The following is a 16,164-nucleotide window of genomic DNA, read 5'->3' as shown; positions in this document are numbered from 1 at the left end:
AGCTAGAGGGCGTCTGGCTTGGCCGTGCCACCCTGCCCCACCTGGGCATCAGATCCCTGTAAAGCTGGGGGGGAGTGTTGCCATTCCTCTGGCATGAGGTAGGCTGGGGAGAGCCTGGGGGACCCAACGGGCAGCTGTCCTCTTGTCTGAGAAGGTGCCGCCACCGAAAGGGCAGTGTCTGGGCCAGTGCTCTGCTCGGCTCTGACGTGTGCCCCTGCCTCGCTCCCTCCTGTGAGGCTCTCATTGTCACTACGTGCCTTTCCGAGCCTCTCTGCCCGGGGCAGCCCCAGGGATGCTTGGAGCTCCCTGTCAGGTGGAGGCTGCAGTCTGAGCTGGGATGGGGAAGCCACGGGAGGCCTGGGCCCAGAGGAGGGTCTGGGGAGGGGGCAGCTCCACTGAGACGCAGGGGGACCAGCTTGGCAAGGAGGGTCATGCAGGCAAAGAACTGCTGGAGTGGAGGTGCGGAGAGTGTGGGGTCTGCGATGCAGGGAGCTCAGGGCTGGAGCCGCCAGGCTTGTGAGGAGGTGGGGAGGCTGGCAGGGCACGCGTGGGCCCTGCTCAGGGATGCTCTGGAGCACGGGAGGAGGATGGGGGTAGCCCGTGGAGCCTGGGGGAGGCCCGCGGACTTGGTGTCTCTCAGCCCTTCCCCCACCTGTGGGTGCTGGTTTCCTGACCGGCCTCAGCTGGCCCCAGGGTTCTCCTCCAGCCCCAGAAAGGCAGGAGACTGCACGGCCGCCTAGGCTGGTGATCACCACACGTGTGACTCTGCCTCGGCTGGACGAGGGCTGCTGGAGGCCAGCTTGGAGGTGGTTCAGCCTCACTCCTGTCCATGCCTTGGGCTCTCACCTTCCCAGCACCCGGAGAAGCAGAATGGGTCGCTCCGCTCACAGCCCTTCCTCCTGGAGGGGCAGAAGCCTGGGGAGGGGAGGCTCACAGCTGCCCCCAAGCACTGGGTGCCCGGCGGCTGGGTCAGCCGCTGCTGATGACTCTCAGGCCACCCGGGCAGTGTGGTCTCACCCCGTCCTGCCCTCAGGCCTCTGCACTCGGGTGTGGCCGGGGGGCTGGCCTGGTGGGGAGACCGTGAGGGGCCATGCAGCTCTTCAGTCCGGACTTGGGCGGGGTGAGATGTCCAGGAGGGAGCCACCCCTCTCACGGCCAGGGCTGAGGCGGCTCGGGCCCTGCTAGACGGTGGTCTCAGGCTCGGGGTCCATGCTGGTCGGAGCCGAGCTCTCTCCTGCCGGGGCTGTGAGAGGGGTCCCTCTGTCGAGCCCAGAAGCTGCTGCTCCTGAGGGAGAGCAGCACGCTCTTCTGCCCTTGGAGCACGCCTGCCTGCACTTGGGCACCTGAGCTAAGGTGTGCGCGCGTGTGGTATGTGTGTGGTGTGTGTGCGCAGGGCTTCCTTCCGGCCCTTTGAGCCTAGAAGCTCAGCTAAGGTGGGGCGGGTGCTGAGGGCCCCGGGCTGCAGAGGGACCTCACAGCGCTGGACTGTCTCCCTGTCTCTGGCCGCCCTGAGCTGGTCTGGTTCCTCCCTGCCCCACTTCTAGCATGGCTGAGGGTCTGGACCAGCCGAAGAAGAAACGTGGCAGTCCTCTGGAGGGTTCTTGTCCATGAGCTCTCTGCACGTCTCTGTCCAGAGGACAGGGCCCCGCACTCAGAGGGTGTGCGCCCAAACCTGCTCTAGGCCGGGGGCGGTGGAGTCCCTCTTGGGGCACTGGGGAGCTGTCCCTGTGTGCTGCAGGGGCCGGAGCAGGGAGCGTTTGCCTGGGCTTTGTCAGTGCTCAGGTGGGCAGAGGCCAGGGTGGTGGGAGCCGCCTGGAGGGGTGGCCCGTGGCTCATTGCCCCTGTCCCGGCCTCTTCCTGGTCCCTGGTGTCTCTGGCTAGACAGGTAGGGCCTGTAGGTGAGCTTATACCCATCTGATCTGCCTCCCGCCCTGGCTTTGCTCATCACAGAGAGTTTGCCAAGGAGCGTGAGCGGGTGGAGAACCGCCGGGCCTTTCTGAAGCTCCGCCGGCAGCAGCAGATCGAGCGGGAGCTCAACGGGTACCTGGAGTGGATCTTCAAGGCCGGTGAGGACAGGGCTGTGTGGCGCTCCTGGCCTGGGCTCTGTTGGCTCCCTGCCCCCACTCCAGGGCCTTCCAGGAGCCAGCTCTGCTGGGGTGGGGGCTGCTTGCAGGAGGGCCACGTGAGGGGGGAGCAAGCCAGGCCCTCTTCATGGCACCCTGTCTGTGGGACACACCAAGGGCTCCGACTCAGTGGGATGAGCTCAGCCGTGGCCACAGTGGCTTCTGGACGTGGGAAGGCCAAGCAGGCAGGGCCTCGCCTCCATTCTGCTGTGTTTCTGGGGAACGAGCCCTCGTCAGGGGTGGGCACGGGAGGGCTCGGCCTGAGGCTGTGTCTCGCTCGCAGAGGAAGTCATGCTGGCCGAGGAGGACAAGAACGCGGAGGAGAAGTCCCCTCTGGATGGTAGGTGGCTGCCGTCAGCGCTCTCTGCCTGGCCTCTGGGCTTTGGGGGCCACTGGGCCGCGGCGCGCGTGCGCTTGCACGTGAGGCATGATGCCTCTGCTCTGCCGGGTGCCTGCGTGTCGGAGGCAGGCTCTGTGTGGGTCAGCAGCACGCGGCGGTCAGCTGGATGCTCCTGGGGAGCTGTGGGCCCTGACCAGAGTGGGTGTAGCCCGCAGTGGGTTCAGCCCGGGGCCTCAGGAGCCTGTGCTCACAGCACAGCCTGAGAGCCGTGTGGTCCAGCACGGCGGCGGACTCGTGACTGTGTGAGTTCACAGGTGCCCCTGTTACAGTGAAACAGAAGTGAAAATCCAGTCCCTCAGTCTTCCTCAGCTCGCTTCAAATCATCCTGGAAAATTCGGGGGGAACCGCACTGCTTCTAGAAGGCTGCGGTTTTAAACCAAGCCGTGTCTGACCCCAGGGCTCCGGATGGTTCTGGCCCCAGCTTGCCGTGGAAGACCCCTAGTGCAACATGGGGCCCCAGAGCGGGGACAGGGCGAGCGCAGCCCCAGCGGCAGGCAGGAAGGCTGCCGTCTTCGTGCCCGCTGCTCAGGACGGGGCCTGACAGGGTGCCATGGCCTCGCGGGGCCCACACCTGGGGCCTGAGCAGGTCTCGCTGGTTCCCCTGCGGCCTTGAGCTCATCTCTCTTGTCTCACCTGCCCTCGGAGTGCGGGCTGCTAGGGCAGCCGGCTACAGCCCTGGCCTTGCCCTGCTTGGAAGTTTCCTGGTCCCCATGGTAGCCAGGCCTCCCCACGGACATCATCATGGAGAGAAGGACAAGCAGGACCTCAAAATCCCTTGTCCCTTTTGCTCTGAGGACCGAGAGGGGCCATGGGGGCCAGGCGTCGTCCTTCCCGCCACCAGCCTTGGCTTCAGGAGGGGGGATCTGCAGAGGCTGCTGGTTCCTGGAGATTAGGGAGTGGGCAACTGGGAGACAGCCCAGCCCTGAGGCAGATCGGCCAGCCGGGCTGCACTCACGCCATCTGCGCACCCTTTGCCTAAAGCAGTGTTGAAGAGAGCAGCCGCCAAGAGGAGCCGAAACGACCTGATCCATGCGGAGGAGGGAGAGGGCCGCTCTGCAGACCTCTGTGCTGTGGGTGAGTCTGTGGGGGTGTGCTGTGCGGGGTGTGTGCCCGCTCCCTCCTCGCCACCCTGGCTCTCCTCCTTCCCTCCCTCCCCAACGTCTCCCCACCCCAAGTCAGTCGGCCAGCCCCAGGTTGGTGTGTCTGCCAGACGGCAGGAGGGAGGGCGCCCGGTGCAGAGATGTCTTCCTGGGGCCAGGCCTTGAGGTGGGTTGCACGCATGGCTCCTGGAGTTCTTCTTTGCCTCTTGCTCCTTCAGTTCAGCACACTGCTGGCTCCCGGCTGGCTGTTCTTGGCTTTGCTGTCCTGTGTGGACTGGAGACCTCTGGCACATCCCGAGGCTGCGGACTGCGTGCGTCGCTGCTATAGGGACTGAAAGTTTCTTTTATCTCTCTTGTAAGCTCTGTGTATCTCCCATATTCCTTGGGTCTGCTGCCTCTGAGGCCTTGGCTTCATCCCCTGCTTCTCAAAGAGTGAAAGGGAAGCCTGGTTCTTTCATCTTTTTAGTTCCCTTCCTCTTAGCCTGGTGCCAGAATCCTAGCACCTTGAAGTGCCTGGGCCTTTCCCACTGAATGCCCTGAGGTTGTGCATTCTGTGGGAAAGGAGGACCCGGCCCTGGGCCTCCACCTTTGGCAGCATGGGGAGGGGGTGTACTTGGCAATGACCGCTTCGCATTACAGGCACCAAGTCAGGTCCAGACTGCACCTCCTTGATCTCCAGCGGTCCCTAGTGGACTTGAGTTGAATGAGCTGCTTCCCATTATTTGTTACATTTGGAAGACTGAGCTCTCGAATAAGTCATTTGTGTATTTGTTTATCTATTTACACTCCCCATTCTCTGTCCTCAGTAAGCCCATGTCAGTAGTTTGGGGTTTATCCTTCCCCTTTCTAGATGCTCATCTCAGATAACACTCGTACCACCCTCCCGCCCCCCACCACCAAAATCACTGCAGATGGTGACTGCAGCCATGAAACTCAAAGACGCTTACTCCTTGGAAGGAAAGTTATGACCAACCTAGACAGCATACTAAAAAGCAGAGACATTCCTTTGCCAACAAAGGTCCGTCTAGTCAAGGCTATGGTTTTTCCAGTGGTCATGTATGGATGTGAGAGTTAGACTGTGAAGAAAGCTGAGTGCTGAAGAATTGATGCTTTTGAACTGTGGTGTTGGAGAAGACTGTTGAGAGTCCCTTGGACTGCAAGGAGATCCAACCAGTCCGTCCTAAAGGAAATCAATACTGAATACTCATTGGAAGAACTGATGCTGAAGCCGAAGCTCCAATAGTTTGGCCACCCGATGTGAAGAACTGACTCACTGGAAAAGGCCCTGATGCTGGAAAAGACTGAAGGCAGGAGGAGAAGGGGACGACAGAGGATGAGATGGTTGGATGGCATCACTGACTTGCTGGACATGGGTTTGGGTGGACTCCGGGAGTTGGTGATGGACAGTGAGGCCTGGCGTGCTGCGGTTCATGGGGTCACAAAGAGTCGAACACGATTGAGCGACTGAACTCAACTGAACTGAACTGAAGCCCCCCTTCCCACACACACACACATACACACGCACACACATGCTGTGGACTTCTGGAGTCTTTTCACTTTACAGACATCCAGTTCCTGTTCAGTCCAGTGCAGTCGCTCAGTCGTGTCCAACTCTTTGTGACCCCATGAACTGCAGCACACCAGGCCTCCCTGTCCATCACCAACTCCCAGAGCCTACTCAAACCCATGTCCATTGAGTCGGCAATGCCATCCAGCCATCTCATCCTCTGTCGTCCCCTTCTCCTCCTCTCCCCAATCCCTCCCAGCATCAGAGTCTTTTCCAATAAATCAGCTCTTCGAATGAGGTGGCCAAAGTACTGGAGTTTCAGCTTTAGCATCAGTCCTTCCAGTGAACACCCAGGACTGATCTCCTTCAGAATGGACTGGTTGGATCTCCTTGCAGTCCAAGGGACTCTCAAGAGTCTTCTCCAACACCACAGTTGAAAAGCATCAATTCTTCGGCACTCAGCTTTCTCCACAGTCCAACTCTCACATCCATACATGACCACTGGAAAAACCATAGCCTTGACTAGACGGACCTTTTTTGGCCGAACAGTTTTATACAAAATTTCCCCGTCAGTGCCTTTTGGAACGCCCCCGCCCTGACCAGCTGGTCTAATTAGGATCTGCTCCTGTATGGTGCTCACAGCGTCCCTGGTGTGCTGTCCACTACCCTGCAATCAGCTGCTTAAACATCTGTCCTTGCTCAGCAGAGCTTTCGCCCCCGTGGGCTGGGTCCCAGGAGCAGGGCTGCTGCAGGGAGGCTGTGCTGGCGCCTCCCAGGGCGGCCGCTGCCCGCTGTGCAGAGGGTCTGGGATCACACGTTCACCCCAGGGCAGGAACACCTCTGTTCTCGTCCTGCCTGGAGGTTGCAGCTACTCTCGACTTTTCCCAGTTTGAGGGGAATTTGATGATTATAAGGTGGTATTTTCTGGCAATTTTGATTCTCATTTCACTCACTACTAGTGATTTTGACCCTCTTTTTAAGTGTTTCTTTCCCATTTGAATTTGGGTGTTGGTGACTTTTCATGTACTGTACGCTTTTCTGTTGGGTTGTTTGTGTTTGTTAATAGACCAATATATATTGTGGGTCTGAGTTTTAATTTTTTTCAAATTTATAGTGAGTGTTAATATTTAAATGGTCCCTGTATTCTTATTTTACCTAAAGTTTTTTAAAAAAGTTTTTATTATGATTTTGTAAAATGAATTAGAGAGGTAAAAAATCTTTTCCTGTAGCTTGGAATAGTTTAAATAACACCTAAATTATATTTTCTTTAAAGGTGAAATAAAAATGTGAACCCATCTAGCTAAGGAATGAAAAGAATGTGTTAGTCGCTCAGTCGTGTCTGACTCTTTGTGACCCCATGGACTGTAGCCTGCCAGGCTCCTCTGCCCATGACATTCTCCAGGCAAGAATGCTGGAGTGGGTAACCACTCCTTTCTCAAGGGGACCCTCCCAACCCGGGGACTGGGCCTCGGCCTTACACGTTGCAGGCAGGTTCTTTACCGTCTGGGCCACCAGGGAAAAGAGTATGGGCCAGTGTTGCGTTTTGTCCGGAAATATTCCATTTTGTTGCCTTTCAGGCTTGTTTCTATAGAACTGCATGCAGAGCTCTCTTGTGTTCTTCTCGTCTCTCCTTCATTCGGTTCTTTGCTGGTCCATTCACTCAACAGATACTAGGTGCCCAGATGTGTTGGGAGGTGCCTGAGGCATTGGGCTATAGCATTGAACAAGATTCAGAAGCCTTCATCTTTGGAGCTCCCATTCCAGTGCTAGGTGTGAAAAGGAAAAAAGTAGAGAAAGAGGGGCTCAAAGGGTCTGAGGATGTAGGGGTTTTAAATAGAGTGGCTACAACAGGCCCTGAGAAGGTCACCTTTGAGTAAAAAGCTGAAGCAATGAGCAGGTGAACTTACCAGGACACAGAACATCCCTAGACAGGTGAGAGGACCCGGAGGCAGGAGAGTCCAGGAGGCCGGTGTGGTTGGAGCAGAGTGGAGGGCTGGGGCAGCGGGGGGGGGGGGGGAAACGAGCGCGCCGGGGGGTCTGGAGCCCAGTGTGGACTCTGCTGCCATGGTGGTTTGCAGAGGAGGGTGGCCTCTGGCTGCAGGGGGGTGCTGAAGACTGCCCGCCATGCAGAGAGGGCAGGGCAGGACCAGGTCAAGGGCTGCTGTGAGGACCCCAGTGCTGGGGGCGGGGGTACTAAGCAGTTGGATTCTAGATCTATCTTGAGGACAAGCCCACAGGATTTCTGACGAGTCGGACGTGGAGATGAGGCAGAGAGAGACATCAAGGACAGCTCTGCAGGGAGTGTCCACAGAGGAGCCCTGCCCAGGAGGGTGGGACTGGAAACCCATGCGTTTGGGGGGACAATGACTAGAATTTGGTTCCGAGTTTGTGCTGAGTTTGAGATGCACGTTGGAGATGCAGTGGGGCGTCAGCTGGGCACTCTGTGTGTTAGGGGCTGGCATTCCGGCTGCAGAAGGCGCTTAAAGCTCTGAGGCTGACTAGACTGTGTCGAGTTTGGTTTTGCTTTCTCCTGGTTGACAGTATATTTATCTTCGATTTCTAATTTCTTAGTTAGGATCATGTAAGCCTAGTATGTGTTAATGATGATTTAAAATAAACAGATTGTAGATTTCCTTATTTTTTTGTTTTCATTTTTATTATTGTTATTTTTAGTCATTATTAGGTTTATCTTTCTACTTTATTTTGATTTATTCTATTATTATTTTTCTGATTTCTTAAAATGTATAACTTGTTCTTTTTTCTTTCTTCTTTAACAGTGAAAGCAGTTAAGGCTGCGTGTTTCCCTCTGCACAGAGCTTTGTTATGAATTCCCCTCTGTACTGGTTTCCAGATAACAATTTTTTTGCTTTCCTCTTGAGGCAAAATTTATCTGGGAATGTGCTTCTGAGTTATAAGCAGCAATATTTTGACCATCTTTTTATTATGTCTAATTTTATCAGATAATGATTGGGAAATGTGGCCAGTAAATCTCTATATTTAGAAGTTTTCAGATTCTAACTTCATGACTGACTTTAGAAAGTTTCATTGACAGAAGCATGCTCTGTGTACACTCCGCTTTTGAGAGTTATCAGGGTGTGTGTCTCAAAGTCAGCTTTGTTGATTGTGTTTTCCAGTTCTTTAGGTCTTTATGTTTTATCTCCTAAATCTGTTCAGTTCTGAAAGAGGTGTTTAGAACATTCCCACTTCATTTTTTATTAATGAGTTTCTTTTGTATTTTTTTCTTAAAATTGTGTGTGTGTGTGTGTGTGTGTGTGTGTGTGTGTGATCGGAGCACATCGTGAGACCCATCCTCTTACGTTTCAGGTGTGTGGTGGATGGCTGTTGGCCACGGGTGCTGTGCTGGGCAGCAGGTCTGCAGGGCCTGTCCATCCCGCTTCACCAGCACCCTGGTCCTGTTCACAGCCCTCCAGCCCCACTGGTCACCACTGTCCTGTCTCTGGTTTAATGAATTTCACTGGTTCAGATCCCTCATCTGCGTGCGGTCACTCACGAAGCATCTGTCTTTCTGAAGGTAGCTCACCTCCCTTGGCATGTCATCCTCAAGGCCCCTCCGTGTGGTACATATTGCCGAGTTCCCTTCTCTATTAGGCTGAAGAGTGTTCTGTGGTGCATACAGACTACATTTTCTCTGTCCACTCAGCTGTCGGTGGGCAGTGGGTTGTTTCCATGTCTTATCTGTTGTGGATTGTGCTGCAGTTAACATGGGAGAGCTCAGATCTCTTCAAGATTCTGACTTCAGTTGCTTTGGAGACCTTTCTTTCTATAGATGCAGATACAGATACATGCTGTGCTCGCTCAGTCATGTCCGACTCTTTGTGACCCTGTGGACTGTAGCCTGCAAGGCTCCTCTGTCCGTGGGATTTTCCAGGCGAGAGCCCTGGAGTGGGTTGTCTGCCCTCCTCCAGGGGATCTTCCCAACCTAGGGATTGAATCCGCACCTCGTATGTCCCCTGCGCTGACAGGCGGATTCTTCACCACTGCTGCCACCCGGGCAGCCCAAGATAGAGAGACAGAGATAGAGGCGGTCTCCCCAGCAGCCGGCTTGCTGGGCCATCAGGTGGTTTCAGTTCCACTTTTGAGGAGCCACAGTGCGGCTCTCCATTTGCGTTCCCATCAACAGAGCACGAAGGTCTAGTTTTCCCATGTTCTCACCAACATTGTCTTTTGTCTTTTTGGAAGTAGCCATCCTGACAAATGTGAGGTGATAAGTCTTGTGGCCTTGAGCTGCGTTTTCATGACGCTCCCTTGTGTATCTCTTGTGGTTTTGATTTGCATTTTCTTGACGCTCCCTTGTGTGTCTCTCGTGGCCTTGAGCTGCGTTTTCTTGACGCTCCCTGGCTTCTGTTTACACGTTTGGCCGCGGTATATTTTTATGGCTGTTTCCTCTTCTGTGTGAATCGTGTGTTCCATCATCGCACAGAACCTTCTTTGTCCATTCACTGCCTCCACTGGACAGTCCCTTGTCTGACAGCAAACGTCTTACTTTTCATTGCTGCCATTATTTTTGGGTTTTAGTTCGCATTCTTGGTATCTTTGCTTTCCCTTTCATTTTCAACTCTTTATGGTATTAAGTATTTTCAGTGTTCTTCTTACAAACAACATGTAACTGGGTTTTGCTTTTTTTTTTAACCCAGCCTTGTGGTCTTTGTTCCTAACGGGGGAGTCCAGCCTGCCTCTGCTCAGCGCAAGGGTCGGCATCCGTGACTTCTTCCCCTCCTCCTCGGCGTTTGGTGTCGGTGTTTGGCACTGTGGTCTCTATCTTTCCTGCTTTGCCCTTAGACCAGGTTGCTGTTCATCAGGCTCTCCCCTCTGCTAATTTCCGATTCTTCCTGCTTCTGTTCCGCAAATGATGGCCTTCCACCCCTGCTCCCAGAATTAGCAGCATCGTCTGGACTGCCCTCCTGGTTCCTACCCTCTTTACCGCCGAGGTGTAGTGCTTGCATACCTGAATCGCTGGGTTTCGCGCTTCTCTGCCCCACCCTCAGCCCCGCGAGCATCTGCAGTGCTCCCCTCCTTGTTCCCCGTTCCTGCTGGGAGATGTCCTGGGGACTTAGTTCCCGCTGTCGCCAGGCCCTTGGTCGCCCCGGGCGGGCGTGGGCCTGCCTCGGCCTCCCCACCGGGCGGCCGCGCGGGTGCTGTCTCCTCTGCGGCCGCTGGGCCCGCGGGCTCCGCTCTGTCTTGCTCGGCTGTCTCTCGGCGCCCCGCTAGCGGCGTGTAGGCGGGTGACTGGCTTCTGCACAGGCTCAGGCGCCCTTTGTTGTTCTCCTGACGAGAGAGCCTCTGCTGCTGTGGTTGTCTCTCTTGTTCTGCGGGGCTCACTGCCCTATTCCTGGTGTCCTGGTTGCAGATGCGGCCCCTCCTGGAATGCCCTCTGCCTGGGGTCTGAAGCCCAGGGGGCCTCTCGGCCTGCAGCTCAGGTCTTCCTACTCGAGGAATGTTTTTTTTCCATTTGTTCAGTTACTCAACCTCCTTTCCTTTTTCTCTTTGCTCCTGGAATTCCCGTTACTTTGTGTTACCGCTTCCTTTGCTCCTTTATGTCTCTCAGCCTTTTCCTTTGATTTCTTCCGCCTTATATTTCCTGTATCTGTTTATCTAAGACATGGCTTTGCTGCATCTTCAGGCTCCTAGTTTGCGTTTTAAAGAGTGAACGTCTTTCTTTTCATCTGCTGAATGACTTGGGAGGAGTTTCGTTTTCTCTCTTGGTTTCATCTTGGTGGCTTTGGCTCTGTGCCATATCTGGGATCCTGCAGAGCCCAAGGGGCTCCTTGCACTTGGGCCCTCAGGTGGTCTGCTTCCCTCGGGTCTGGATATAGGGCCTGGCACCTCCTGGGTTCCCCGCAGCTCCATGCTGGCTGCTGGTTGAGGCCTGATGGGTCAGCCTGCATGGTTTCTTTAACCCCCAGAACCCCGTGAGACCCCGTATCTGTTACCAGTGAGGACTCTTCGGCTGCGAGGGTGTGCCAGCCATGTGCCTGTCGGGCGGACAGGGTGCATGGCCACGTGCCTGGAGTCCAGTCCACATCATTTCTGCCTCCCACACCAAGGAATGCAGCTGCTAAAACAGGAAGGCGTCCTGCGCTGCCTGCCTGTCACCTGTGATCTGTGCCTGTGCCCTGGTGGGATGGTGGGGGCAGGGGCAGGTCACGGTTGCCCGGTGTTTCTGTGCCCCACTCAGGGCAGTCGTCGAAGGGATGGTGCTCAGCGGGGCTGGCGCAGACATTATGTTGACTAATGAGACCCCGCCTGGGTTAGTGCACAGACCCCACGTGTGCACAGGCACCCACGCCATTCTACCTGGGGCTTAATTCTGCTGTCATTCATAGCTCATTCATTCTCAACTGCCCCCAGCTTGAAGATGTGTATTTTTTGTGGAAAAAGCCTTTTTATCGTGAAGAATACGTGCTGATTAAGCGGAACCTGGAAAACGCACCGACCCTAGAAGTCCTGATGTTGCAGGTTTCCGCCCAAAGCAGGGGTTCTGACTGTGACACATTTTCACTTCTCCTGCAGACGCCCCCTTTCGCCAGAGCTGCTGTGAGCACACAGGCGCTGCTCTTGGGACGTGCCGCCTGTCCTCAGGGACCCAGCCCGGGACACCCTGAGGCCCCCTGGTCCCGGGGTGTGAGAGGACAGCAGCCCTGAGGCCCTCTCTGGGCGCGGCCAGCTGGCCTCACGGGGCTTGTCCCGCAGGGAGTCTCCCTGGAGAGTGTGTTGCTTGTCCTACTGGCCACGTGTGTGCACAAAGTGCGTTCTTGGGTTACATGTTCTCTTGACCTGCCTTCCCCGAGTGGGCCTGTGTGTGATCGCAGGTGTGCGCCTGTGTGGATCTGAGTGTGTCTTTGGGGGTGTGGTCAGCATCGGGGTGTGCTGGGCAGCACATGTGTGTGACTGTTTCTAAACGGCAGTGTCTGGGGATCCTGAGTGTGTGGGTCCCCGGTGGGTCTATGTGGGCTCTGCCTGTGTGCAGGCCTCTCCTTGCCTGTACTGTCTTCCCTCTTTGCCCTGTGGCTGTCTTGGAGGAGGGAGTGGGTGTGTCTGGCTGTGGCCTTGGCATTTTGCAGCCCTTGGCAAGGTTGGCCAAGAGGCCGTGTTGGATGAGCCAGTCACGAGGACCCGGCATTGGCTGGTGTCAGGTCACGGACTGGGGGCTGTGTCCTGGCTCAGCCAGAGGCTGTGCTGGAGCAGCGCCTTCCGCAGGTGAGGGTGGGGCGTGGGTGTGGCCTCTAGAGTGCTGGGAGCTCCGCGTTAGGGCCCCGCTCACCCTGACAAGGGCTGGCTGGCAGGCGCTCCTCAGGACCCGCCTTGTGTCTGGCGCACAGCGTCTCTCCGTGTGATGTAGCTGCTCCAGAGGCCTCGGCCCATCTTCATTTAGTGAATCCAGGAAGACACCAGCCTGAAAATGCTCTTGAGTCTGCGCACTCACACCCCCCTGTGCAAACACGCCCACCATTGTGTAGCATGCTCCATGCTTCTTCCCCAGGGGCTGCGGCTAGGCCAGGGGTTCCGAGCCGCCTGTGTCTGAGCACTTGGGGGCACTCAGAGCCCCCAGGCACCCATGATGCCCGCTCATGCCCTTGTCACATGGCACCAGGGGTTGGGGGCACAGCGGGGAGCCCTGCCCCCCAGAGCTCAGTCTGATCTGGGGCTCGGGCAAAGAACAGACTGCAAAGCCCGCGCAGTGCAGTTGGCACTAGGGTGTGATTGTTGGGGCACTGAGGCCTGTTACTGGAGCCTAGAGAAGGGTGGCCTCGGAGCTGAGAAGGAGCCGGGGGGAAGGCACTCCCCTTGGGGGGCAGTGAAGGCGCTGTGTGCATGGGAGCGGGAGAGGGCAGTTGGGTCTGGCGGGTGAGTCGGGGCAGAGGAGCAGCTTCCTGGGCAGACATTCTGGGCTCTGTGGGCCAGAGTCTGCAGCCAGGCCAGACACAGATGAAGGAGCTAGGCTGTGTTCCAAGGCAACTGCTAGAAAAGCAGGCGGTCAGTGGCTTTTGGCCCCGGAGCTATGGAGGGAGGAAGGGCCAGAAGCAGCAGGGCTCCCCAGGTAACGCCAGGAATCAGAGTGCCCTGGGAGCGTGGGGACTGCCCTGCTGTGAGGCGGCCGGGGCGCTGGGGACCACTGGCCTGCTTCATTGCAGGCCTCCCAGCCAGGGCCCAGCAGCTAGGAAGACCGCCCCGGCACTTGGTTCCCTCGTTTGTGAAGCAGGGGTGTGGCCAGGAGCCACTCCAGGGGCGCAGGGCCCTTTAGCCCAATGTTGGTAGTGGATCTGATGCACACAGCACCCGAGATGGAAGCTGGTGCCTTGAGCCAGGCCAGAGCAAGTGTCCTTGTGGGCGGGGGACACATGTCCTGGAGGGTGCGTCTGCAGGGCTCACACTGGCAGATGGAGAGTGTGTCCTGGGGCCCGGTGGTCCCCCACACCCTCAGCGAGCCCCTGTTCCTGCAGGGTCCCCCTTCGCCCGAGCCAGTCTCAAGAGCGGGAAGACGGAGAGCTCGTCATACTTCCGCAGGAAGGAGAAGATGTTCCGGTTCTTCATCCGGCGCCTGGTGAAGGCCCAGAGCTTCTACTGGGCGGTGCTGTGCGTGGTGGCCCTGAACACGCTGTGCGTGGCCATCGTGCACTACCAGCAGCCCCAGCGGCTCACCACGGCTCTGTGTACGTAGCTGGGCCCAGCCCTCCCGGGGCCCGCCTCCTCGGGAACGCTTCCAGCCCGCAGCCTGTGGCACTGGGGTGCCCTGGGTAGGACCCCTGTGCCGACCACAGTGCCCCGGGGGTCTCTGCTGGAGGCCTGATGTGCCCAGGCCTGGGCCCAGGTTCCAGGAGGCTGGGCTGCTCTGGTCAGACCCCGTCCGTCGGTGTAGTGGGAAACTAGTGAGGGGTCTGGGGAACCGGGACGGTGTCTCCTGCCCTATGGGCTTTCGAGCCCGGAGCTAAGGGGTCCGTCTGCCCTGGACCCCTGAGGAGAGTCTTGGTTCCCAGGGGCCTCCCAGGGCTCTCCCAGTTGTTTCCGTCTTTCTTCTTGGTTGGTTGGATCTGGACGTGCCCTTGGCCAGGGATTATTGCAAACATGTCCATGAGCCTCAGGATACAGCAGGGGCTCTGGGTCGTGACCTGTCTGGCCCTGGTTATAGTTCCAAGGACGTGAAGAGCTGAGGCCCCTTCCCAGGGACCAGGTTCCTTCACACCCAAGGGCCCTGCAGGGCGTGTGCAACGAAAGGGCTTGCTTGTTCGTTTTGCCTCGCGAGCCCTCCAGAGACGCTGTGTGAGTGCTTTCTGTCCTGCGGTCGGGGGCCCCTCCCACCCCTTCCCCGGGTCAGCCACTCGTGTTAGTGGCTGATCTGGCTGATCTGGAGACAGCCTGCTCCGGGCTTCTGCACGTGCCTCACTCTCTCCCCTCCGTCTCCCTCTCCCTGTGTGCGTGCGGCCGCCTAGACGCCCAGGAGAGCCTTCCTCCCGAGAACCCTCCTGGCTCCCAGGCCCGGCCCCCAGCAGGCCAGCTGCACGGAGCCTGGGCAGCTCTGACCGCGAGGCCAGGCTGCTGCTGCTGGGCTCTTTAGGGCTCTGGATGGATGGCCCCCCGGAGCACCCGAAAATGTGGATGGGGAAGGCTGTGTTGGGGGCTGGCTCCAGGCTTTTCCCAGACTTCGACTGCAATCCATTGCTGGCATGATGGGAATGGGCAGAGAGAGGAGAAGCAGGAGGGGCCCCGGCTGGCTCCCAGGTGGGGAGGGCAGGCCAGGGAGCCAAAGTGTGTGCACTGAACCGGTGCCCTGCCCCTGACTCACGTGTCCTGGGCCCATGGTTTGGTGTGGGATCTGGCCTGGGACTGAATTCAATCTCCTTGAGTCCTCAGGCTGTGATATCCCACCCTTGGGGGCTGGGCAGGGGCTGGGGAGCCAGGGCTTCCTCCTCACTCGGGCAGTGGTGTGGCTGCTCTCTGGGGCTTCCGAGCTAGGCCTTTTCTTCCTACAAGAAGCCGGTGGTACCCAGTCTGTCTTGCGGTTGCTCCTGTCTCCTGGAGATTTGCCCAGTGAGTGGGCTGGAGGGGGCCTGCACGGCCTGGTTGTGTGTCTGATGTCAGGAGCATGAGGCTGGAAGTGCCTAGGTGCTGGCTGGGCCGCAGGCGTCCCTGGCTGCAAATCTGCCCCCTCACTGCCTCATCTTCTCTGTGGTTTCCTGGAAACGCCTGCATTCATCAGCCTCCCCCAGGGGAAATGGCTGGAGGGAAGGGTGGCCTTGGCTGGGTCTGGAGGCATCTGCTCAGTGCTGGGCTGAAGCTGAGGTGGGCGGACCCAGCCTGGGAGGGCAGGCCTTGCAGGAGGCAGAGGCAGAAGTGGGGGCTCCCTTTAGGAGAGCCCCCTTCATCAGAGCTCACTATGGGGCCCTGGCCTGAGGCTGGCCATGTACCTCGCTGTCTGCCTGTCAAATGCACCACCCCCAAGGCACTAAGGACCCCGAGACTGATGCCCAGATGGTGAAGGGGTCCTGAGAGTGGATGCTGTCATGCCGTGAACTCCTGGGCCTGGCCGGATGGACCTGGCCACCCTCTCCTCTGTCCCTTTGTCCCCACAGTTGCTGTCTTCCTGTTACAGCGCAGACACTGTAATGTAGTTGCTCTGCTCCCTGAGCCCATGACCTCCTGGAGGGAGGGGTCAGCTGTCTCTGGGGCCAGCTCAGGGCAGCGCAAGGGCCTGCAGGCTGAATGAGTACTTTAGGAGGGAACATGTGGACGCCCTTTCTTGGCCCCTGAGGGGAGGCTGAGCATATGAAGCTGAGGGTAGTGGGCATGTTGTGGAGGCTGTGTTCCAGGTGCCCCCTTTCTTGGAGAGCTTCCCTTTCAGCACTTCCTGGGCTGGTTCCAATAAAGGGGAGCAAGACGGGCCACTGGGTAGCTTCAGCTCCAAGGTCTGGGTGGGGCAGCTAGGGGCCCTGCCTCTGCGGTCTCTCCTTCCAAGACCTGAGCTCCCCTCGTGAGGCCCTGGAGTGCAGGGGCCAAGGGGCTCATGTTCCAAGCTGG

General features: G+C 57.7%; 1 protein-coding gene across 1 annotated transcript in view; it reads left to right on the top strand.

The window, feature by feature from the left end:
• Nucleotides 1-16,164, top strand: part of CACNA1B (calcium voltage-gated channel subunit alpha1 B) — a 213,547-nt gene that overhangs the window by 76,461 nt on the left and 120,922 nt on the right. Inside the window, exons 8-11 of the mRNA XM_069579582.1 lie at nucleotides 1,951-2,066; nucleotides 2,407-2,463; nucleotides 3,508-3,597; nucleotides 13,593-13,802. Of these exons, the coding sequence (XP_069435683.1) occupies nucleotides 1,951-2,066; nucleotides 2,407-2,463; nucleotides 3,508-3,597; nucleotides 13,593-13,802 (473 nt within the window). The remainder of the gene's footprint in view (nucleotides 1-1,950; nucleotides 2,067-2,406; nucleotides 2,464-3,507; nucleotides 3,598-13,592; nucleotides 13,803-16,164) is intronic.

Source organism: Ovis canadensis, chromosome 3 (genome assembly GCF_042477335.2).
Source record: "Ovis canadensis isolate MfBH-ARS-UI-01 breed Bighorn chromosome 3, ARS-UI_OviCan_v2, whole genome shotgun sequence".
In the NCBI taxonomy this organism is placed as follows: domain Eukaryota; kingdom Metazoa; phylum Chordata; class Mammalia; order Artiodactyla; family Bovidae; genus Ovis; species Ovis canadensis.
This window is presented reverse-complemented; position numbering and strand designations above follow the sequence as displayed.